This window comes from Epinephelus moara, chromosome 13 (genome assembly GCF_006386435.1).
Source record: "Epinephelus moara isolate mb chromosome 13, YSFRI_EMoa_1.0, whole genome shotgun sequence".
NCBI classification, from domain to species: Eukaryota; Metazoa; Chordata; class Actinopteri; order Perciformes; family Serranidae; genus Epinephelus; species Epinephelus moara.
The window spans coordinates 27388211-27413287 of record NC_065518.1 but is presented as its reverse complement, the minus strand read 5'-3'; the positions used below and the strand labels follow the sequence as shown (position 1 = coordinate 27413287).

Here is a 25077-nt window from a genome sequence, read left to right as displayed (position 1 = left end):
CTGTATATCTGTAGTTAGATTGATACATATAGAGGCTAAATATCAATGTAATGACTTTAAAATGCCACTGTCTTAATTAATGTCTGCAGCGCCTGCAGAAATTTGTAAAGTGCTAATTTAAATTAGACGTTCAGAATAACTGTGCATTGACTGTTTGCCAGGAGACTTGTTTAAAGGGACAGTTCACCCCTTAAACTGAGTTGCAGAGTGTTAGAGATATTAGCCGTAGAGGTGTCTGCCTACTCTCCAATGTAATGGAACTAGATGGCACTCGGCTTGTGGTGCAGGTATGTCTCTTTCCAGAAATCATGACCTACGCACTCAAGATAATCCACAGAACTTGTTGTGAGCAGTTTCATGTAGGAACTATTTTCTTTCTACAAAACTTCACCCACCAACCGAATCAATGCGCAGAAGGAAGTGTGCATCTACTGCTAACTCAATTAGCACCTCTGAAATAGCTAACATTTTTGTTGCAGGCATTGCTGTTGCTTTACATCATATTCAGGGGATAAGGTCAGTCAATGTGAGTGAAATACAGGCCAACTAAGATTTGGGGGGGCTCATTACTAAATCACATGAGGTCCCCTGGTAGTTCAATGCCAATAGGACTTTAGGAACTGAACTGAACATGAACACATGAAAATAAAGAAAGCACCTTTAGCTGTAGGCCTGTTTTTGACCTTGAGAAATGAGGAAGTGCTCACGGCCCATCCTTAAAAAAAAAGCAAACACTAATCACAAAATAGCTCACAGACTTTGTTGGGTATCACAGATAAATTTAAAAAGACAAAAGTGTATGAAAGAGGGTTTTCCCTAAGAAATAGAAAATACAATTCAAACTTCACCAGAGACACTGAGAGAAATATATCCTCTGCTCCAAGCCTGTTTTTCAGCAAATAAACTAAGTAAATACGGTGCTATCCAGGACACGAGACTGTCAATATTGACACATCAGCCCGCCATGTGTTCGGCATGGAATGTGGAATAAATCAGCCGCTAACCTCGCTAACCAGATTTAGAAAAACCAGGACATTTCACTCCGATTATGAGCTTGGCTGTTGACTGCAGCTGCTGGCTGTTGAGATGATGCGGCCGAAGACATCTCTGATAATCCAATTCAGTCATGAGATCCTGAAATGTCATCAATTACAAGCAGATATACAGACCTCTGACATAAACAGAGCAGTCTGCCCACAGTGTCCAGGGCTCTGGGGCGAGGACACTGATGGAGGAAGACCACTGAGAGACTAACAAATACTTTTCTGCACTATTTTGATGCTTTCGAAATGTATATGAACTTCAAAAACATAGCAATGGTTTGCTAAAAGAAGTAAATTCGCCATCGACGTCATCACTAAAAGAGACTGTGACAAATTCTGTCAGCATGTTATACCAATTAGTCACAGAGAGAAGTGATTCGACTTGCTAAAAAAGGAGTTTTGCCCCTTCCAAAACAACTGAGGTAAAGACCACAAGTTCTGTCTTCCAGGTACACTGAGACTGACAAAAATGCATATGACGTGAGGTAAACCGCAGCATTTCAATAGCAGAGACTGGCAAAGCAAAGGTTTACCCTGGAATCCAACAATAAAAACAGAGTTTAAAAAGGACAGCAACAGGAACTACGGTGGCAGTACCACAGCCGGGCCTCGTTTATACTGTAGTGGTCTTGAATTTATACACTTTGACGGACACATATACATACAGGCACATGGCATTCTTCCCGTTTAACCTTTATTCTGAAAACAACCCTCAAATATATATTATGAAATTTTCTTGGGGGACAAGCAAGAAGCCACCTGTCGTCAAAAGTATATTAACAGTTTTGTGTTATTCTTTTTTAAATGTGTGGTTTACCGAATCTTATAATATTCTCCATTAAAGTAAAACACAATAACAGCACAACTAGCTCCTCTTGCCTTTAAATGTATCTGCCAGCGAACTGGTCATAATGTGCTTCCTTTAAGACCAACCTGTGCTCCTCAAACATGTCTGAGGGACGCACCTATCATCATCACCAGCACAAGATGTACTGTGTCTCGTGTAGGATTCGTATGCAGGTAACATTAGTGCCATTCATCTCACTGTTTAAGTATTATGACCTGCAACTTTCCTGTTTTGGTTCAGTCTCACCACTCTCATCTGTAAGCAGCTCTTCCAAGAAAAAAAACTGTAATAGGCTCACTGTATACTACCTACCCAGCACTTAACAGTGGGCAGCTGTTAGCAACTCGTTGATGAGAGAAATGGAGCATTAGGTACAAAATAGCCTGATAATTCCCTCAGGAGAAAGTGGAGAGACAAACAGATCTAAAAAGATAGTGACAATTGGACTTAAATTCATCAGGTGGATTGAAACACGACTGCTAATTAATGCTGATGTTGCTTAAGGCGGTCAGTCAGTTTCAGTTCATTCACAAAACTAGAATTAACGTCCACTGCGCAGTACTATACAATCATTCCATACAATCAGCACAGTTTCAACATGGGCACCCAAGATTAGGGTTATGACGTTGAGCAGTGGCCAGAAAACTGTTTTTGCAGAACATTATGATGTCACAGTGAAGTTGACCTTTGACCTTTTGGATATGACATGCCATCACTTCATCATTTTATCCTATTAGATATTTGTGTGAAGTTTTGTCATAATTAGTAAAAGAACTCTTGATTTAAGGCCAAAAACATGTTTTGTGAAGTCACAGTGACCTTGACCTTTGACCGTCAACCACCAAATTCTGATCAGTTTATTCTTTAGTCCAAGTAAATGTTTGAAATTTTTTTTGAATTTTGAATTTTGGAGGTATTGTGTTCATGAGAAGGAGACAGATGCAAGATCACAGTAACCTTGACCTTTGACCTAGGAAATCTGATCGGTTCATCATTCAGTCCAAGTGAATGTTTGTGCCAAATTTAAAGAAATTCTCTCAAGGTGTTCTTGAGATATCATGTTCACAAGAATGAGACAGACAAAGTCACAGTGACCTTGATCTTTGACCTATGACAAAATGAATATGTTTTATATAGTAATATTTACAACATACAAAACTCCTTGGACTAACCAAAGACCCTAACACCTACACTACCCTAACTACTGAATGGTCCCAGTATTATTCCATTAGTCTAAACAATGGTTAAATAGGTAACATACAATAAACAGAGACTTGGCAAGTGGAAATAATAGTACAATTTACATGGACTGTGGAATAACTAATGATGCGCAATGTATTTACAGTTCTTTTTTACAGTGTTATCTGTCTCATTCCACACATGTAGACGTCTGCAAACCACACTAAAGCTTGTACATTTAAGGTTATGGTTTTTTACGCGTTATACAGGAAAGTTAATTTGGAATAAAGTCACAAGTCACATTGAGCATATATACAACATTATATATACAAGCATTGTGAAAGATATTACATTCAGTAGGCTTCAAAAGACTAGAGCTGTGGAAAGAGGGTAAATGGGAGCATTTATCTTGGACCATGATATGGCACATGTAACTTTCTTTCTTTCTAATATTAGATAACTAGGACAGGTGTTGTCATATAACATTACAGTAATTTATGTGAGGCTTAAGGTTAAAAGTGCTTCAAGTTGAAGAAAAAGCCTCAACTTGAAAAACTAGCCTCGATATTTGGGCATTATTTTCGTCATTCATCAATATCACCCTTGAAGTTTAGAAATTCATCAGTATGTATCCCCCATGTTGGTTAGATGTGCAAATAGAAGGTTATAATACGTCAGTTTTGTGTTTACAGCCTGTTTCTGCTGCCCCCAAGTGGCCACAAAATGAGTAAATGCAGGTTTAAATAGTTACTTCAGATTAAATGTAATCATTTCAGATTAGAAAGAGAGAAAGAAAAATGTGAGGAAGAAAGGAAAACTATCATCCATTTCAGAGGTTTAACATGAATGTTATAGAAAAATGTCTATAAATTCACACCAGCTTTCCTAATTTGCCCTAAAAAGCCATTGTCTACCCATCTATGAAGAAGTCTTATGATAACAAATATTTCTCAAACCAAACAGTAGTCTTATCCCCTTCAAGATTTTATCCCCCCAATTCTGTTTTAGTATTACAGAAAAAACCTTCCTTGAACATTAGACAGTAGAATCAAATTAGAGCCCAACAAAACAACACTCTGATCTTTATAAGCCAATTATTTGCCAGACAGCTCTGTCTCATAGGCTAAAGAAAGAAAAACTTTATTTTTCTAAATAGGTCAGAGCCACTGTGCAGCGGCAAAGAAAAATGATCAGGAGACCTCAATCGACTAAGTCTCAAAGTCACTGTCACCACAGATATTTATCATAACAGTCATAACATTCCAGTGTGCCAGTTGTACACCAACACCCTGGACCAGTAAGCATGCCAGCAACACTATGTCCCAACATCCTTAGCAACAGGCAAACCAATCTGATCTCCACTCACAAAACACATTCTCATGTTAACACTAATCCCAGTTAACATCCAAAGCTCCACACCTAGCAAAGCATTTCCAAATGATGGAGTGTTTAATAGAGATGTTCCTGCCAGCAGTGAAACGTGTAATCCAGTTCACAATTCCTGTGCCAGAACTTTAAACAGGAAGCTCATAAACATCAGCAGAAAAGCAGAGAAATGAATCATTTATGAGTTTCTTCACAAGAAATGTACTCAGGCAACTCACTCTGAGACAAAACATTAAATATCTAGAACCCCATATTCACTGGTTTTATAATCTATTTATTTATCAAAGGAATACTTCATCCTCCAAATGACCATTCACATATCAATTACTCACCCTCTGTTGAGTAGAATATGCAAAGAAAACTTTCTCACATGCCTTCACAGTGAACGAAGAATCCAAAAACTGAGGAAATTCTTGATGACTTGACGTAAAGGGGGTCCATGTTCAATGACAGCAAAAATATATCAAAACATCCATTTACAAACTCATGCAGTATAATCCAAGTCGCATTTATCCAGTCATGTGCTAATTATTTCTGAAGCACATGTATTTTCACTAAATCTTTGTATTCAAAACAGAACTGAAAGTGAGGCTATTATCAAAGGCCAGACTACTGTACATTGACAAACAGCCATTTTACCTCCCTGAACATGGGAGCTGCTGGTCTACCGCTGTGGCAGTATTGTTGCTGCTACTGTGTGACTTTTTAAAATCTGAACTAACCCTTTAAAACACCAGAGTCACACATGAACACAAACTAACTAACTATTTGAGGCAGGGGTAGGCCAGCAACTCCTATGTTCAGTCAGGTAAGATGAAGAAAGTTTTACCCTTAGTTCAGTTTTCTGCCACAGAGGGCTGTCTGTTTGGGAAGTACTGAGCATGTAACTGGATAAATGAGACTTGGATCATACTGCACCGTGAGAGTTTGTAAACAGGTTTTGATCTAGTTTTGCCGTTGTTAAATGTGGCCCCTCATGACTTCCATTCACCAAGAATTTTCTCCGTTTTTGAATTCCTCGTTCACCGTGGATCCTTTAAAACAACATGGTTCAGCTAGCGGGCTCTCATTAAGGAAAAATGAATGCTAAAATACTCAGTGGTTCGCACTGTAGAAACTCTACAATGAACAACACCAAGTGTCTAGCCTGCTTGCCTACAAAGGTGTTAATGACAACAACAAGGCTCGAAGTTCCCCCTGCTTCCAATCTTTGCGCTAAGGTAACAACAATGCTAATCATGTTCTCAACATATCTCTGTACCAGATGAACAAAGACTAATTGATATCTATCTTCTTATTATATATTATTCTTATTACTTATATTATAGAAGACCACAAGCATATTTCCTAAAATGTTTTTTCTCTTAGGAAATGCTATGCTATCAGTAAACTGCTAGCAAGGAAAGGTGGTTGATTTTGCATGTTTTAAATATTTTGGTGGCATATTAAAAATTAATCCCTGGTACAAAGACAAGAGGGCTACCATGGATGTATAATGGGAACTGGATACAACGTTTAATCGTATGGCTCCTCAAGACTTTCAAAATGTTAACTGACTGATCAAACCCTGACAGGGTAATAAGTCATTTTCCAGTAGTAATGTCACTTAAAAAAAAAGCATCCACTTATTTACAAATGTCTCTTTCACACTTCAAGTCTATGGAAAAAAACAGTCTTTTGGGCCCCATGGCATCATGTGACAGACCTGAAAGTTGAAATACCACTGTTTTGCCACTACAAAAAGCTTCAAAGCCTGGCGCTGCTCCTGGGGACTTGACTAGCAAAGGTAGACAAAATACCTCCACACTGATATTTTGTTTGGGCCCTACTGGAGAACCATTAACTCGCTGTAAATCCCTTTGACTAGTCTGAGTCATCGGAGGCTGCAGGGCCAATTTGAGAGGCTAAAAGCCTTCACAAAGATGAAGAACTACAGAGATGTGGACCAATGTAAGAGACCAAGGCAACTGTAAACAAACACTCTAAATGTGTCACCCTTGCACAGTAATTAAATAGCATAGCCAGATTTTACAGGGCTATGACTACACCGAGGTCATTAAGCTTAAAGCTGATTTATTTTTAAGGAAACGAAAGATAAAAGGCTGCGTATCAATCAGCACTAAAAAGTACAGCTTTTTCTTTTTCTCCCTTAGGTAAACACGGCTAATTGCGCTTCAGAATATTTACTGTATTTCATGGTCTATCAGATCACATTAGCGACACCTTTTTGTAGCTTACCGGCTGATTACCCGCGCAGGCTGCTGATGTAAACAAGCAGCTGCAGCACAAATCACACTAGCTGCTTAATGTCCCAGCACAATTTGCATGATATATTAAACACATCCAGCTATGCTAATGCAGAAACTAATATGAGTAATTAATCAATTAATTAGCAAATATTCTACAGTGTATGTGAGCACTCTTGTTTAGCATAACATATGGTCATTTGACATTTCTCTTATTTTGGCGGCCATATGTTGGACCTGATTGTGTTTGGCCAACCTTGCCGTTAGTGTGTGTTGAAGCTTCGCTTGCTGTAATTACCTCCCCTGTGAAGCGGTGCTTTATCCATCTTAGCAGATTCTGTTGTTTTTATCAAAGTTAACCACGGAAACAAGAGCATATTTGATTCATATTTAGGCCCACACACTCTCATTCATGTTCATTTTTAAGAAAGTGTTTGTCTTGAATTGATGCAACAGTTGGTAAAGAGTAAAAGGGGGAAAATGCAACATCAGTAATGGTCGTATAAAAGCACGTCAGCCCATGCCAAGTATAGATATAAGATAACCATTTTAATGCAGAGAAAATATTTTCCCTCATTGATGTGACAGATGCCACCATCACGGATTAAAGCATGTACCCAGAGTGTGACAATTGGGACTTTTTGTAATCATGCTGTGAAAATACACACAAGAAACATGATGGGTGGGCTCATATATCCCATCTCCCACTCATTCTCTACAGCTGAGAGGTCCTTTGAAGTATGTGCTAAGCCATGACATCCTCACGAGCAGAAACTGTATAGCAGTCACAGAGCAGTGGTGAGCCACAGGCTGACAGACCGATAAATGGCTGTGACCAGGGTGGATCAAACACTGAGGGACTGTGGCAGAGGCTGGACTGTACTTAACACTGCCGAGCTGCTACACAAACACAGTCCCTGTGACGGAGTCTTTGCTCTTCACAGTTTCTTGAGCTCTCTCACCATATTATTATGTAATCTGTAATGGATTTGTCTCTGTGAAGTATGTGCAAATGTATTTTCCAGGAATGTTCATTACACATCTGAATGAAAGTTGAAAAGTGAGGAAAAGACATGCAGTTGAGTAGCTGGGAGAAAATCGCAGCCTCTGCGACATTTTGTTTTCTTTGTTTATTGTTCGACGTCTGGATTTGATTTCCTGACAAAGTGCCCAGCTTTCCAAGTTCTGGATGTCTGACATTCTTGCCAGCACTCGAATGCAGCGTTATTACAAAAAAATGAAAATCTCATTGTGAAAATCCCAGATCGGGATTATCACCTTAATCTAATCAACTGATCCAATTGGGCTGAGAGTGATCTGTTCAGCATATTTCACAATATTTTATGGTGACTTCTTGAAATACTTTGCATACAGTCTGACAGGGTGTCGCCAACACCTTCTGCTAATGTCACTGCAGGAGATTAACCCACGCAAACATTCAAAAATAAAAAAAAACACAAGCAGAATGGAAAAGCCAACATATGCACTAGGGCTGCGACAAAATATTATTTTTCTTAGCGATTATTCTTTTAATTAACCGATTAATAGTTTCCAAAACACAAGAAAAATACAAAATGGCCATCACAATTACCTAACCCTGTTGTCATTAAATGTCTTGTTTTGGCCAATCAGAAGAATAAGCAGCACATTTTGACATTAAGGAAGCTGGAATCACCATCATGATATTTGTGCCTGAAAATGGACTAATACAATTGTCAATTATTCAATTAGTCACACGTTCATGTTCAGTCAATCGATCTGTTGTTGCACAGCACGTACATTAATAACCTAATAACCATAATAACAGCTTCTAGAAACTGTTAAAGGAGCTATACACGACATTCAGAACATATCTATAATTCAAAGTCTCAGCCGGCATTCTCTGCACATGGCTCTCAACATGAAGGTGGCTGAGACAGCAGCTAGCAGCTAATGGTGCTAGTAGCGCAAACAGCGCTAACAACAGCACCAGTGCTGACAGAGCTAATGGTGTTAACCCAAGGGAAGACCAGAGGATAGGTGTGAGGCTTGCGCAACAATGCTAGAACAACATCGGAACAGCATTATCAGCGGTAACCACCATATAGCGCAGCTAGCCAGTAGAATACACACACTGGGACTCAAATGTACTAGCATGCATATGTAGCTGGACTTTCTAGAAGATCACCATAAAGGGAGCATGGTTTAATTTTCTGCTCTCTGCCTTTTATGTCTAATTGAATTTCTGAGCTTCTTATTGCATTTAAACACCAGATACACACAGTGATATGTACACTTGTAGTATCAAGAGTTCTGTTCCAAAATGTGCTGAATATTTCTGGTAACAAAAATATTATGTCATGAGCCAAAAATCATAAACGCTTTCATAAATCATAAAATTCATCATTTTTGTTAACCACTACCTTACACGTATGTTCAGGACGTAAATGGAGTTGAACATACTGTAATTAAATTACATCTCTGCAATCACCAAATCTGTAACAGAAGGCGCTGATGAGTTTGTAGTGACTTTGCATATTGCTGAATGAAAGGTCTTCACAGCTGCGTGTGAGTCTTTACAGTCAAACGGGGCGACCCAGCTCTCTTCACGGTCCTAATAGGAAAAACCCCGGTGGATTTCTGGTAAGTGCAGTGATTGGCAGACAACACCGAGTTGGTGGTCTAAAATTCACCATGGAAACTGTCAAACAACCAGACATGTTGTTTAGCCGACCATATATTTGGGTTGGATTTCCAAATACTGGCTGTGTTTAAGTAACGATCTAAAATCAGAAGAACTAACACTGGAATATCCCAGAAAATTATACTGTTGCAAAATGTTTTTTTCCCTCTATACTGGCATGCTGGATGTATTCAGGTGTGTGTGTGTGTGGTGTGTGTGTGTGTGTACAGTATGTGGTATGTGTGTGTAGAGTGCATGCCTTTCCGTTTGAATTTACAAGACATGCTTCCTCCTAGACAGGAATATCATCAGGGTCTCCCAACAGGAAATGTGTTAGTCAAGGTGCGGGTGGCAGTGAATGGGTTTCAGGAGTAAGACATTTTATCGTGTTTGACAAGTCAAACAGCCGCTATGAGACGTTACATGCAAAAATCCACAAAAAATGATTTCACCGCTATTTTTTGTTGTTTTTCAGTCAAAGCAGTTGTGCTCTCTTGTTTCGGTGGTCCGAGAGATGCAACAAACCCCTGTATGTATTTGTAAAAATGTTTTACTCACAGCTCCGAGCATGATGCGAACAATGAGCCATCTGAAGGTCCAGATGCTGACGAGGGAGGGGGGACAGCGGCGGGGGACCTGGGACAGAGTCCACACCGGACACAGGAAAATGGCCAGAAATCCTGTCTCCAACAGCTGACTCTCCCAACCTGGACAAATGATCAGGGTGTCATTTATAAAAAGAGCTTCTGTAAGATAGAGTAAGCAATGGTTAATGCTATAAGCTGCACACAATATAATCAAGCTAAACCACAGACATTGTTTGGCAGCTATTAGTTCTTCATAGCTCACACTAGAATATGATGTAATATACGTAAACAGGATAAGTCTATAATACGCAGAGATGGAAAGACCTGTCAGAAACTTTGCTTGGTGCTGCTGAAAGCAGTTAATCCCTTCTAACATGCTACAAGCTTATTTTTTACCATATTTACTTTGAGCTAAATGCTCATGTCAGTATGATAACATGCTTGCAATGATGATTATAATCCTCTTTTACTGCTGACACATGGTCATTATCAAAAGACACAGGCACAATGCTAAGATACATGTAGTTATGATGGACATGCCGATGTTTAGTTTGTATGTTTTCCGTGTTCACCATCTTAATTTAGCATGTAAGCATGTTAATATTTGTAAAGTTTTTACAAGTCATCCTGATGGGGGCATGAATGTGTGCACTACATGTCATTCCAATTCACACAACAATCGTTGAGACATTTCACTTAAAGGGATAGTTTGAATTTTTTGAGGTTGGGTTGTGTGAAGTGTTTAGCCATAGCCATTGTATTGCACACAGCAGATGTCAGTCTGTATGCCCCCAGTTTGGAGAAGCAGGCTCTGACACGAAAGATAAGCAATGTACTGCTGTGCAGGGGGGGGTCAGCAACAAAATGTGCTTAAGCCATCTAAATAGTCCCACCTAAAAAATCTATATCAGTTTAAGTGTACACTATATTGATATCATTTTCATTGCTTTACCTTTCCTTCAGATCGCCTGTTTCCACGGGAAAAATATTAACTGCTTCAGCTCTCCATCTATGCTCTCGTCAAAGTCACCAGACTCCATTGAAAAAACGGGTAATTTTAGCTTGCTGACCATGAAAGGTGCTGGTCTACTGCTGCTTTGATCAGTTGGTTAGTTTATGTCACAGTGTGACTTTGGTGAATCCGAACTAACCCTTTTAAATGCCAAAGTCACACAATAACGCAAATAAACTGAAAGATTGAGGCAGTGGTAGAACAGCAGCTCTTGTAATCAGCAATGTTAAATCGCTGTTTTTCTCAATGGAGTCTGGCTTTGAAGAGAACAATATAAGGGCTTCATTTTCAAGTTGAGACCACTGTCTATATATATACATACATACATACACATACACTAAAACTGATAATGATTTTTTTAGGTGGGACTTTTTTTAGGTGGCTAAAATACATTTTGTTGCTGGCCCCCTCTACAGCAGTAGATTGATTAACTTCCATGTGGAACTCCACCTTGCTTCTCCAAACCAGGGACGTGCTGGCTGAAATCTACTGTTTGAAATATACTGCCTATGGATAAGTACTTCATACAACCCAACTTCAAAAAATCTGAACTATCCCTTTAAAACAACAAACATCAACACCTTTTGTGGTTCTAGAGCACTCATTCTCAAACAGTGGTATGTTTACCACTGTGGCCATCAAAAAACTACATTTGTTTGAACTGACACTGCTAAACTATTTGATCCATGAACTGTAATTCAAAATAAGTTTTGCCTTTCCTGTAATATTTCTGTTGCGATATCAGCCTGCTACATAGCAACGTTCAAGAACATAGCGTGTACATGTTCACGATAAGTTCTGAGCTAAACTGTGATGGCAAGGTAGTAGGCGCAGGTCAAATGAATGGTTCAAAAACCTTCCATAGTGGCTCCAAAAAGGAACTAGAGAAGTGCGGCTCAGGAGATGAATATTTCTAGCAGTCCTATTTTACATCTTTGAAATCAACCAAGCACAGGTGCTAGTGGCTACCTATGCAGCGCCAGTCTCCACAGCACCTGAGGAGGGGCTGTGAGAGTTGGTGGCACACAGTGTAAAAAGTTTGAGAACCACTGCTCTACAGGAAAAGTGAGGGAATCACCCAGGTCATTAGAAAACATCCTGTATCCTTTGCACCACTTATAGTAGATGTTAAGATATTTCACAGGGATAAGTGAAAACTTTGACCTGCTGGTGGCACTAAATGGAAACTTTAGTAAGTAGGCTTCATCCTCTGGGGACCATTAACGTCTGCATAAAATTGCACTGCAATCATTCCAAGAGTTGTTGAAATATTTCAGTCTGAAGCAAAGAGATCCACCACTTCGCTTCAGACTGTCCCTAGAGCCATGCTGCTAGCCTGGATAAAGACCGCACTCAAAGTGATTAGAAGTAAGGAGGGTTTTGAAATCTGCAGTTTGATGACAAGTGAGGAAAGTTCATGGTCTGCCAATGAAGACCATGTTATATGGTCAAAAGCTCCAGAATAAGAGCGTAGGAACCTTGTGTAAAGATTGTGTATTAAAAGAGAATGTGATTTGATTATCAGTAATACGCATGCTATCCCAGAGACTAATGCCCCTAACAAGCCTCTGGTTTTAAGTCTAGACTTGGGAACAATCGGAGGAGCTTATTCTGCAGACTGGAAGCTGCACTGTCAGCTACAGGGTGATAATAGGCCCAAAAGAAAATAAAGAGTGAGGGAGAAAGACAGTGAGAGTGAGAGAAAAAGAAAAAAAAAGTTTTTAAAAAAGAGAAACAGAAGCCACAACTCCAAACCACAGACACTGGCCTGGCGTCTCTGACTGACAAAGTGTCATTAACCAATCACAGAGCTGCCACTGACCTCGCCACTTATCTGGGCCGGAGCCCTACATACAATCTCCTATTTATATTTTCTTTTTTTCTGTCCTTTCCGTCCTCCCTCTTCATTATTACGTTCGTGACAGTTTACTGGGTTCACTGAGTAAGGAGGCAACTTATGGCACGTCAGTAAAGCTTCATTCTGTCAATAACTGTGTTTAAACCCAATAACTGGCTGTAAACAACTTGGGAAACAAGAGAAAGAGAAGAGAGAGAGAAAGCGTGGAGTAAGACTCATATGTGCAGTGACTGAACTGTATTAAACTCTACAGCTGCATGGAGATCAATTCCCACTAGAATCATACTGGGCGTCTATCTTAACCCTCCTTAATTAAATGAAATTATGGATATCTCTTTGGTGAATACATGTCTATTTCAACTCTAAACACATCCGTCTGAATATCTACATGCATGCATCAGATGTGTCCAAAGAGATCACGTGTGGTTTGAGGGGCTTTACCGCATTGGTTTCACTGTAAATAAACAAAGATGGTATCCAAACCTGAGTGTCTCACATAAATGCTTTGCGTCAAATCCTCTATTTCATGTGGAGGAACAAGGTTGAAACTGGTGTTGATGGTGGAGTTCACTTACCAAAGGAGTACCTGGAAAGAGACAAAAAAATAAATCAACCTCAGTATTAGAAAGTATTATAAATGTGATGCATTATTTTACATTAAAACTGAAGGAGTAGACAGTAATAGCTACAATTACCTACATTTTTTTTAATAAATTTAAAGCTGCAGTAATTGTTTTTGTGCCACTTGGGGGCAGCAGAACGAGCTAAAAATACAACACCGACTATTAAGTACAACCTTATAAAGTAGTTTTAAAGTTTCTGTCAAGAATATTCTTATTCATTTGGGGCATTAAAGCAACTTCTTTTAATACTTCCAATAGGAGTTGTGTTCACATTTTCTAGCAGAAGATAACAAGTTTGTAAGCAGTCACTTTTAAAATGTATGGTCAGTGTATTAAAGAGTGTCTGGTATACAATCATTACTATAAACAGATATGTGCATATGTACGCAGAATCTGCAAGCAATGGGATGAGATTTTGGTTACACAAATGTTCTGGTTTCTGTTTGTAGTTCAAGTAGTATTGACCAATCAGGTCTGAGCGAGCTTTGGTTGCATGTAGGTAAACAGTCTGTGTGGAGAGCTAAAAAAGGTGGATCACTCTGGCCAAAATGGAATTTTCTGAACCCACTGGCTACCGTCTGATGACGATTTTAGCTTTATTAGCTGAATACTTGTCAAACAGTCTGGTTGTATACGTCATCTCTCAACTTCAACTCCATTCTTGTGTCTCAAGTTGCTAATCAGATTGTAAACATGGACCACTGCAGGAAAGAGGCCGTCTTGGCCCACATATTCGTTATCCACTGCCGTTGCCCTCAGAGGCTAAATTGTTGTCAGACTGATTGTCGAAGGAACCTAAGATTGGGTATAAATCAAAACGTTGATATACTCCTTGATGCATTTAACCAAGGGATATAATGAAATACCTAGAATTAAATAAATCTGACAGAAACTGAGATTTAAAGCTGCGATATTTAAAATTTTGGCCTCTTGGGGACATAGGAATGAGGGCAAATTGCCTGTTCACTGATTCAACAGACACAGAGACAAAATAAGCATTATTTGGAGTTGTGTTTATGTCTACCTGATGGAATATGTGTCCAATATCCACTCCTTTTTTAGCTCTGTTTTTGGTCTCCACCAACTCCTGAGAAAAATATCTGGCTCTTTAGCTGCTAAATGCTCCACCATGTTCACCAGCTTGTTGCTAACTTTGTCTGTTGTTAGTGAGCAGTGGGTTTATGAGAGCTTTTTGATGGAAATAGCTGCCTTCTGTAGATGGAAACAATATTAAAGAGAGCAGAGTTGCAGGCTGGGTAACCAGTACCAATCCAAAATGGACCTAAAGGCTCCAAAGAGCTAAAAAAACAAACGTTGGGTGGCAAAGTTAGGTGATAATGCTGTGTGGGTATGATATGATATATGATATAAGGGAATATAAACACACAATTTCAAGGATAATATGGAATTTTACACTCAAAAGACTCTTGTAAAACAGTTTGTTATTTACATGTTATCCAGCTGTATATTCCAGACTCACCACAGCTGTCCCACGTTGACCAGGGAGTGGTAAAGCACCCACAGTGTAACCATGATCACCATATTAGCCATTCCCATTACTAGGACAAACGCAGACAGTGCCATTCCCACCAGGGCGATGCCGTCCAGGTTGGCGTCCATGTTGCTCCAGTCTAACAGCCACAGGATGGAGGGTGTGTACGCAAAGGCAGCCAGGCCTATCTTTCCCCCTACATAGCGCTTCACACTGTTGAGGTAGTTCTTGCAGGGCATAAGGCCGCGCTCGCCTATCAGCTGCTTGTTCTGGTTGTAAGCAACGCTGAACGCCACAACTACAGGAAAGAAAGGGAGACAAAAGGGGATGAAGGCACAAACGCAAATATGATTTAAAGCTTCTTTGCTCAATGCTGATTTTATTTTAAATCAAAAGTGTCATGAAGGTGGAGACTGTATATTTCTCCCCTCTGAAATATTTTTGCATCAGCATGTAAGGTAGATATTCATCAACAATATTAAGGGAGAATTTAGGGAGATCTGTGTGGATGATGATGTTGTTCTGGCGCCACTGGACTGTGACTTCTAATCGTGCAGTGTCACAATTTGCTGCTAAGTGAAAGCAAGCAAGTCTGAGACTGGTTTTCCCCATGCAAAAATTTAAACTATTCCATCTAGGTCATGGAAACAGGAGGCTGAAATTAGATTCCTGAACAGGAAGTTCATTTGCAGTGACAGTTGAGGTGGTTTACTTTCACCTATCTATCTACCATCTACCTATCTTTTAGGTGCCTCTAGCATTACTGACTGGGAGGAGACCACAGGACAAACCCAGGACACTGTGCTGGGATTTGCATCTTCCAGCTGGGCAGGGAGCACAGGAATACCCCCAAAAAGAGGTGGGGGAATGCTAACATGCTAACAAAAATGCTAACACTAATCATCCTTTATCAGTAAAATAACACACAAGCACTGTACTCAAGTACAATTCTGAGGTACTTTACTTGAGTATTTCCATTTAATACTACTTTATACTACAATCCAGAGGAAAATACTGCGCTTTTTATGACCCTAAATTTTACTGACACCTATAGACACATATAAACATATGAGCAGCTTATAATATATGTAAGTATAGTACAAGTAAAGCAGAAAACATTATCTCCACCTCAACAGGCTAAAATATTAACATGCAGCTTACCAGTAATGCATCAGTGACAATCGTCCAATAGTATAACAATCTGAATTTGGTCATTCTGCTACCTAATGAGTACTATTACTTCTGATTTCCTTGGTATATTTAGTTGCCAAAAGTTATGTAGCTATATAGATAAGTGAAATTTCAGTGCATGGCACCAGCACACTAATAAGACTATATAAACAACAAAGCTATTCTTCCAAACGTCGACTAGCTAGCTAACAAGCTGTCAGTAACTAAATAACGTCCTCGGTGTAAAGGACTGAGTGAGGTTGAACCCCTCACAGTGTGTCTGCATGCTTACAGTAAATAAAGGCGACGGAGCGCAGCAGCACGATACGAGTGAGCCAGTAAGTCCCAGTCTGTAACGACTCCAGTCTCTTCTCCTTCCCAGTGTCTTCACTGGTTTCTGCTCCATGTTCTTCACCGCTGTCAGCACGCTGTGTGTCTGTTTTACTGCTAACCACACGTCTTTTCCTCACAGAGCTCTCTGAATTGTCAACGGTGGCCGCCATGTTCGCGGACCTTACGGTCACGTGACTAAACACATGCGGAAATGCATTATTATAATAATAATAATTATTATTATTATTATTATTACAATAACTTGAAATAAAATGCTAGATAAATACGAAAAATAATAAAAGAATAACTGAAACAATTTTGAAATGTTATCTCTAATTGGGATCAAAGGTCTGTAAAAAAAACCAAATGAACGTATTATTATAAAACATAGAAAAATAAATAACAATTAAACTTATTATTATTATCATTATCATTATCACTTGAAATAAAAAATACTAAATAAATAATAAAAGAATAACTGAAAAAAATGAAACGTTATCTCTAACTTGGGATCATAGGTCTGTAAAAAAAAGGAAAATTATTATTATTATTGTAAATATTACCACTACTACCCATACTACTACTTAATTAATAATAATAATAATAATAATAACAATAACAACAACAACAACAACAACAATAATAATAATAATACGTTACTTGCCCAAGGTGGAGCTAATTTGAAGTACTTATTCATACACTTGTAGTTTCGTGTCAAACAATGTATGATACATTTTGAGCTCTTGCATATTAAAACTCAAGTAAGTGTATAAGGTATATCATTTGTTTCTAAAAATTAGTTAAGTAAAAGTAGGCAAATATCCAAGTAAATTACTTAATTTCTGCCTCTGAATTTGGACTACTCAAATCCAGCCATAAAGTGTCTCATTTTTATTGCGTTGACTATTATCCAAATTATCTTAAAAATATTTATTTCATTGTTAATGTTATACTGACAGTCAGCAATTATCTGCTTCGTCATGCCCAACTAGGAGGAACTCTGCTAGTAAAACTTTGCAAAGGCCAATAGGACACGAGGGGTGGAGAAGTGCGAGTACTACACAGAGTTAAAGTACTAAAAAGAAAAAAGGGGCTCGTCAAACTTTGCCTGACTTTGGAGGAGGACGCGGAAAGGAATAGTTCAAGACAAGAAATTTGGGATTTTACTTTATTTCTGGGTTAAACAGTCTTCCGAAAGAACAGTGCGCAATTACGCACTTGGAGAGTTCTTCGGGAACTGGACCATCTTGCAACTTTTCACCAAGAATGACAGAAGAGAACAAGTCCGTGACAGAGCATCCGCGCAGTCCGGCAGGCAGCGACAGCTCCATGTCCCAGCATGGATCGGATTCAGAGTCACCGACCTCTCCAGCGGGGTCCGACGCACAGGAGGCAGCGCGCCCGCCCGGGATTACGCACAAACCGGAGGGCAGCGCGGAGGCTGAGCGCTTCCCCGCCTGCATCCGCGACGCGGTGTCGCAAGTGCTGAAAGGTTACGACTGGTCGCTGGTGCCGATGCCCACTCAAGGAGAGAGAGGACTGAAGAGCAAACCCCACGTGAAACGGCCGATGAACGCGTTTATGGTTTGGGCGCAGGCAGCGCGGAGAAAGTTGGCGGACCAGTATCCTCATCTGCACAACGCTGAGCTCAGCAAGACGCTGGGCAAACTGTGGCGGTGAGTCCTGAGGATACAAACTCTCAACTTAAATTAAAGAGTTAGAGTTAGTACTGCATGCAACTAAACCTGCAGAGCACCACAGTTAGTGTCCCCAGACCCAAATCCTGGTTTCAGTGAATTTCATCACAACATGAGCATTCTTTAAATTGTGACAAGCCCTCTGATAAAATGACAGCTGACAAGCAGTAAAACTTGCAGAAGTTATAAAGCATTAAAGTCAGGACAATAACTTGATGGGACAGAACTTGCAAAAAGCTTACAGAGGAGATTGTGTTTTTTTCACCTCCATGTGCAATTAAACTCTGTTTAAGTAACAGTTATTCTAATGCAGTCTGATTCAGTTCAAAATGCAGCCAGTGGTGGAGGTACATTTTACAGAGTAAAAGTACTACGATATAAAAAATACTCCTACACTAAAACTGTCACTTAAATAAACTTACAACAGTATTATGAGCTCATTGTACTTTAAGTATCAAAAGTAACAGGACTCATGATTCAGGAAATAGCCCCTGTGTGTTATACTATAATATAATGTTGTAGTTCACTAGCATTTTACTGTTGTTAAGGTGGGACTAATTTTATTTTATACACTATTGGGTGGTTTAATAACTGTGCATCATACGTTATTAGCTTATCATATGTTTTGTTATTAAGTTTTTATCTGTAACGTAACTCCTAGCTATAGCTGTCAGATGGTGGAGTAAGTACTTTATTTCCGTTTGAATTGTAATGGAGTACATAGTGCACAAAATGTCACTCAGTGATGTTAAAGGAACGATTCTAATTCTCATTTGCTGTTTGGTATTTCATCCTAATGGCCAGAATAAATGTGTTAGGTTATTATTTGGTGGATACTTTGAAACTTTCTGTTTCTTTATGTTTCAACAGCACTGTGGTTAACATATGGTTAGGTTCAGGCACAAAAAACATTTGATTGTGGTCAGGAAAACAACCGCTTTTCATGGCACTAGCCAGAAATCACAACAATGTCTGGTTAAAAAAACTGCACAGCTACAGGTTGCTAATAAACACCCACACATGGTGGCTAAAAACGCTGCTACGACTCTCTAAAAAACATACACTTTTGTTGGTCTCAAACAAGGTTTGGGCGGTATCACCGTATTATGGTATACCAGGGTTTTTAAAAAATACAGATGCTCATCTTTCCATTACACTCATGTGGAGAGGCTGTATTGAGGAAGTGTTGTGTGTAGTGCGCATCATGTACCACCAGAGGTCAGTCTCAATTGATGGAACCATGGGTGGAACAGGCACCTGAGCTAGCAAACATGGCGACAGTTGTGGTGGGGATAACGTTACAGGACTGTAAACAATCAGCTAGCAATGGCAGAGAGAGGCCGCGGGGAATAAAAGCATATTTTCACATCTTACTTGCTGAATGAAGGGTTTACTTTCACCCTTTATAGTTGGTTATTGTTGGAACAGTGGGACACCTAACTAAACAGCTAACAAGACTAACTAAAGTGGTTTTGGTGAGTTTTATTTTGTTTCTGATGAGTTTGAACGAAGTGTGTTTTACGATGAGTTAACAAGGTAATTAAGCTATCGTTGGTCTTAGTTTGGCGAAAGAAAGAAACTTAGATTTCGAAGGTGTACAGTTGTATTTCTCTGTTTAATAAGGAAAATAGGTGCCATCCCCTCCACATTCCGATGACAAACTCAAGTCATATACTATTCATTTTTAGAAACATTGATCTGACATGTATGAAACTGTACAACTGTTACAAATGTAACGTATCCATGGTTTGTAGAAACGTATAATGCCAACCTTTTCTTCTGGCGACTGAGCTGGGTATTTTACAGAATTCTAACACCTTTATTTTTACGATACTGATCACAGAACATATGGCAACGTGTGTATCTATTTTGGAATGAACATTTTGTATAGCCAATGTACTTGCTGCTGGTATTTAAAAGGACCTTCAATAATCTAATGACTCATTTGTCTCTTCCTCAGACTCCTCTCTGAAACAGAGAAGCGTCCCTTTGTCGAGGAGGCCGAGAGGCTGAGGATGCAGCACAAGAAAGACTATCCAGACTACAAGTACCAGCCTCGGAGACGCAAGAGTACCAAACCTGGACAGGGGGACTGTAGACCTGGACTGGTCCAGCAGCAGCATCAGCAGGGCTTGTATAAAACAGAACCAGGGGTGGCCAGGCTGGCTGGCACAGGGGAAGTGCACCATCATTACCATCTAGACCGAACAGGTGAGATACCTTCCAGATGTTGAATTTAAATACACCTTTTACGTACCTTTTTAACCTTATTGCTTCAGCATGAGACTAGTGATTGGTGTTTCCTTGGTTTTCAGGTCAGTCTCATGGGCCTCCAACGCCTCCAACTACTCCGAAAACCGACCTCCACATGGGGAACAAACATGAGGGCCAGCGGCCTGTAGACAGCAGCACTGGCTCTGTTCCTCCCACCAGCCGTCAGAACATTGACTTCAGTAACGTGGACATCTCAGAGCTCAGCACTGACGTCATCAGCACCATCGACGGATTCGACGTCCACGAGTTCGACCAGTACCTCCCTCCCAACAGTCACCACGGCTCCACTCTTCTAACCCCGCCAGATACCAGCCACGGACACAACAACACCTCTGGATCCTTCATCCTGCCCAGCATCCACTCTCACTCCCATAGTGTCCCCACGTGGACACCCAAAAGTGGGACTTTCAGTGGAGTGCCACTGTCTTGCTCCAGTCGCGATGGGCTCCACGAGGACACCAGCCCAAAACCTCAGATTAAAACTGAGCAGATGAGCCCAGGTCACTCCTCCTCCACTCCACCACCACCACAACCTGAGTACACCTCCCTCGGTTCGGGTATCTGCCCTTCCTCCACTTCCTCCTCATCCTCCACCAACCAATCTGAATACACTGACCTCCAAAGCTCCAGTTTCTACAGCGCCTTCTCCGGCTATCCTGCCAGTCTGTATCAGTACCCATACTTTCACTCCTCTCGCAGGCCTTATGCCACACCTCTTATCAACAGCCTGGCCTTGGCACCACCTCCACACAGTCCGCCCTCTGGCTGGGAGCAACCAATCTATACAACACTCACCAGGCCTTGAAGAGGAGGAGATGCTCCAGAAGTTTGCACTCAGATTGGGACAGAACAGCAGCCTGCCTTAATGACTTGTAAGATAAACTTTGGAGATTTGTTGACTTACAAGTTCATTCTTAAGCTTTTCACCAGATTTCTGAAGGACAGTGCTGCTATCTGTTGGCTAAAGCTTTATATTGTGTATCAATATATTGTTACATTTGTTCATTTCCATGGAGAGAAATTCGTAATATTAACAAAGATTCAGTGTTTTTAATTTCTCCTGAGTGAAAGGGCCTGAGGCATGACATTTAAACCTGCACTGGACACTGAAACGTTCCATTAAAACTCCCCACTAATGACATTTTGGTATGTGAGTTGCACCTATTTAGAAAAGGGAGTGTCAGGTTTAAAGCAGTTTTTCCACTTAAAGAGTGAAATAGTTTCTTTTCCCTCACCTTCACATCCAAAGTCAGCTGTGTTGCATTTTGACTGAATTTAAAGGAATTCATTTTTTTCACTTTTATAGGGCAGAATTATGTGAAGTAATGAAGCGTTATGCTTTGAATCATAGGGACCAAGAGACTGTGCATCTGTCTTCTTCTTATCAGTGCAGGGTATCAGTGTAGACCCATTTAACAAGAAATAAGAATGAAAATACAAGACCTAAGCTGTGTTCAGCCACAACTAAATGTAGCAAACAAGGTTGTGTTACATAAGTGCACTTTTAATACCACAAGGTTTAACTCAGTCCAATTCAAAGGGCTCTTTTGGCATGGGAAACATACATTCACATTGCCAAAGCAATAAAAACAAAAAATGTATGTACAAAAAGTAAATATCTGCTAGACATTTATTTATATACACGTCGCTGCTGATTGGGTAACACCTCTGACATACCCACCACAGAGAGAAAACAAAACTCAAAGCCTGTTGCACACTGTTTCACCCTGTTTCAAAGACACATGGTCCTACCCAAAAACTTGCAAAAAGATGCACACCTACTTAACTTGGTGAGACAAAAATATTTCCTTACAGCCTGATTACATAGGCTAAATATGTCTGTTAAAGCTATAGTTTAGTTTTTGCTAAGAGTTAGATGAGAAGGTTGACATTAATCTCATGTTTGTCCACTAAAGCTAAAGTAAGCAGGCTGTTAGCTTAGCTTAGCATAAAGAGTAGTGCTGTGTCTCAAATCACATACTTCTGTTAGTACACTACGCTTCTATGTAGTATACTATGTGCACTATATACTTATTGGCGTAGTGCACAAATTTCGACAGGGTAGTCTCAAACCAAACACGGCCATTGTGCACTCACCGGAACTGATGACCGCAAATTAGCTAGTTAGCAAACTAGCATTAGCATTCGCGTTATCGTTTGCGGTAGCAAATCATTACAGACTGCTAAATTAACCCAATACACATACTGCTGGCTTATACCCAACAACAGTACAGTGGTGCTTAGTGCAAAAAACACGTGAACTTGTACAATGCAGCAACATTCACAGTCGCACAGTCCTCGGCCGCCATTTCCAGTTTGAAAAGTGGTCCCTCCCCTTCCACTACGTAGCCAAGATGGGGACCACTGAGGGCGAGAAGTGTCCATAGTTCCACACTCAAGTTCTTGACCATTTTGAGTGCACCATCCGGGTACTCATAGTGCACTGCAGTTAACGCACATATGCATTCAAAATATTAAGTGTACAGAAGTACGCAATTTGAGACACAGCATAGAAGCACTGGGACATAGCTAGCCTAGCTCTGTCCAAAGTAAACATATCCCACCTACCAGCTAATTAAACTTCATCATAAGTCTTAGACCTGCAATTCCTAATTTTACAGGCCACTTTTGTGCAGCAGAAACAATTTGTGAGCACAACATCGACATATCGTCACTGTTTAGGTTGAAAAGGTGAACTCGCGAGCACACATTTAGCTTGTTAGACATCCAGTATATATGGAGCTATGTGGTCAGCGGAGTTTAAGAGTACTTTTTCTAAAAACAGATGCCTGCTGCAGCTGAAACTAGGCTGTGAGAGCAGGACAGGCCTGAGATCTAAACAATGAGCTGAAACCATAAAGCTCAGTGAGGCCGAGGGGAGCTGCAGATTGAGGTTATAACTCTCTGTTGGTTCATCAGTACGAATGACCTCTTTCACATTGTGTTCACATTCGTTTGGTACATTGCTATTTATAAGGTGGTGATTCTTAAACTATCATGATGTTTGTGTCCCTGTCAGAAGTAAGAAAAACAAAAACACATTTCTTACTTTTTATTTTTGTCACACTTACTTGACACTAAAAGGAGCACACAAAAATGAAATGATAGATCAGTCATTATTTTTATGACATAATAAGTGGCCTTTTACGTGTGGTTTTTAATAAATTTCCTTCGTTTAGCCATTTAACCTTGCTTAATTTTGAATTTCATATTGATCTATCGTTAATTTCAAATACAAATGACACATAAATACCAATTTGTATAGTGTACTTGGTGACCACAGAAATGTTAATGTGATGGAAGAGCACAAGGCTGCAGGACTGTTAGCTCCATCAAGGTAATCAAGGTAGAGAAATCAAGGTAATTTTTTGTTAAATCAATAATATGGTTATTGGCTATCATTTCTGAACTGGTGCAGTCGTTAGCATTGTCGCTGCACAGCAAGAGGGTTGGGGTAGGGGAGCCCTTCTGTGTGGAGTTCACATGTTCTCCACATGTCAGCGTGGGTTTTCTCCGGGTACTCCGGCTTCCTCCCACAGTCCAAAGACATGCAGGTTAATTGGTGACTCTAAATTGTCCGTAGGTGTGAATGTGAGTGTGAATGGTTGTCTGTCTCGATGTGTCAGCCCTGCGATAGTCTGGCGACCTGTCCAGGGTGCACCCCGCCTCTTGCCCAGTGACAGCTGGGATAGGCTCCAGCCCCCCCATAACAGGATAAGTGGTTACAGAAAATGAATGAATGAATGAATGAATTTCACAACAGCTCATATTTCTTTTGAATGTACAAATAATGAGAAAATCAACATTTTATAATTACAGAAAATACTGTGTCAGTGCATTTCTCTAAATATGTGTTAGATTTTCTAAAAAGGTTTTTCAGACCAAAATGGCACATAGTTGAAAATTGACCCAAAATTTTAATTACAGCCACTTTCACCTCAGTAATAATGAGGTTATATCTTGTTTGTTTAATCTGTATAAAACTGTGCCAGTTTTTTTCCTGGCCAGATGTGGCAACTTCCTGGAGTCTTGTTCTAACTTTAACCTGAACTTAAATCCAAGTCCTCTTTGAGGGTTACAGGGAACTCGTGCGCAACCCGTTGAGCGCTTTATCATGTTCTAGATATTATGTAATTTAGTGTTCAACATGTATCACTTCTGTAGACAAAATGTTACAGATTTAGCAATCCCAGTTCCCTCACAATACATTCCTATTTCTCACACATTTAGGTGACATCAGGTCCAACAAGGTGCCTCTGTAGCATAATCAGGAAACTGTAGATCACAACATTACAGTCATTACAGGGTCAGAGTCACAACACTTAACAGAAACACATCTGATATTGTTGCTCTCACTGCTGACCTGTTCCTCTCTCCTGCTGCATTTCCAGTTCGTTTCCAGTCCAACAGCTGCTCCTGCTGGGTTTCCTGTGAGGAGATTAGCTAATTTCACAGTCCCAGCTCTGGCTACAGTGTCGGCTGCAGGGCCTGATGGACAGGACAGCTGGATTGGGTTTTCCATGCACTGTGAATGAAATGCTTTTGACTTATGACACAGAAAAAGGCTCCGACTTATTGTCATCTAATCTGAATTTAATATGTTTTTATTTACTTATCTAAAGAGTTTCAAAGAACTAAACTTTAAAAGCTCATAAGAACATGTAATCC

General features: G+C 40.0%; 2 protein-coding genes across 3 annotated transcripts in view; one reads left to right on the top strand and one right to left on the bottom strand.

Moving 5' to 3' along the window:
* The window catches only part of lmf1 (lipase maturation factor 1), a 32630-nt gene extending 16001 nt beyond the window's left edge, over nucleotides 1–16629 (bottom strand). The window contains exons 1-4 of one of the 2 annotated variants that reach the window (XM_050059549.1): nucleotides 16398–16629; nucleotides 14924–15233; nucleotides 13396–13406; nucleotides 9922–10070 (exon numbers count right to left, since the gene is read on the bottom strand). In XM_050059549.1, the coding sequence (XP_049915506.1) occupies nucleotides 9922–10070; nucleotides 13396–13406; nucleotides 14924–15233; nucleotides 16398–16608 (681 nt within the window). In that variant the 5' untranslated portion in view covers nucleotides 16609–16629. Of the gene's footprint in view, nucleotides 1–9921; nucleotides 10071–13316; nucleotides 13337–13395; nucleotides 13407–14923; nucleotides 15234–16397 lie in introns of those variants that run through there. The other variant, XM_050059550.1, reaches the window with a different exon arrangement.
* A 932-nt stretch (nucleotides 16630–17561) lies between these two features.
* Nucleotides 17562–21997, top strand: LOC126399530 (transcription factor Sox-8-like). The gene is made up of 3 exons (XM_050059556.1): nucleotides 17562–18114; nucleotides 20096–20346; nucleotides 20451–21997. The coding sequence occupies exons 1-3, from the start codon at nucleotides 17705–17707 to the stop codon at nucleotides 21212–21214; spliced, it is 1425 nt and encodes a 474-aa protein (XP_049915513.1). The 5' UTR covers nucleotides 17562–17704; the 3' UTR covers nucleotides 21215–21997.
* The last annotated feature ends 3080 nt before the right edge of the window (nucleotides 21998–25077 follow it).

Bases quoted from the DNA above. Each gene is read 5' to 3' on its own strand.
- LOC126399530 (XM_050059556.1), top strand. From the start codon at position 17,705: ATGACAGAAGAGAACAAGTCCGTGACAGAGCATCCGCGCAGTCCGGCA. The intron at 18,115-20,095 runs GTGAGTCCTGAG...TCTCTTCCTCAG, and splicing joins ACGCTGGGCAAACTGTGGCG to ACTCCTCTCTGAAACAGAGA. The intron at 20,347-20,450 runs GTGAGATACCTT...CTTGGTTTTCAG, and splicing joins TTACCATCTAGACCGAACAG to GTCAGTCTCATGGGCCTCCA.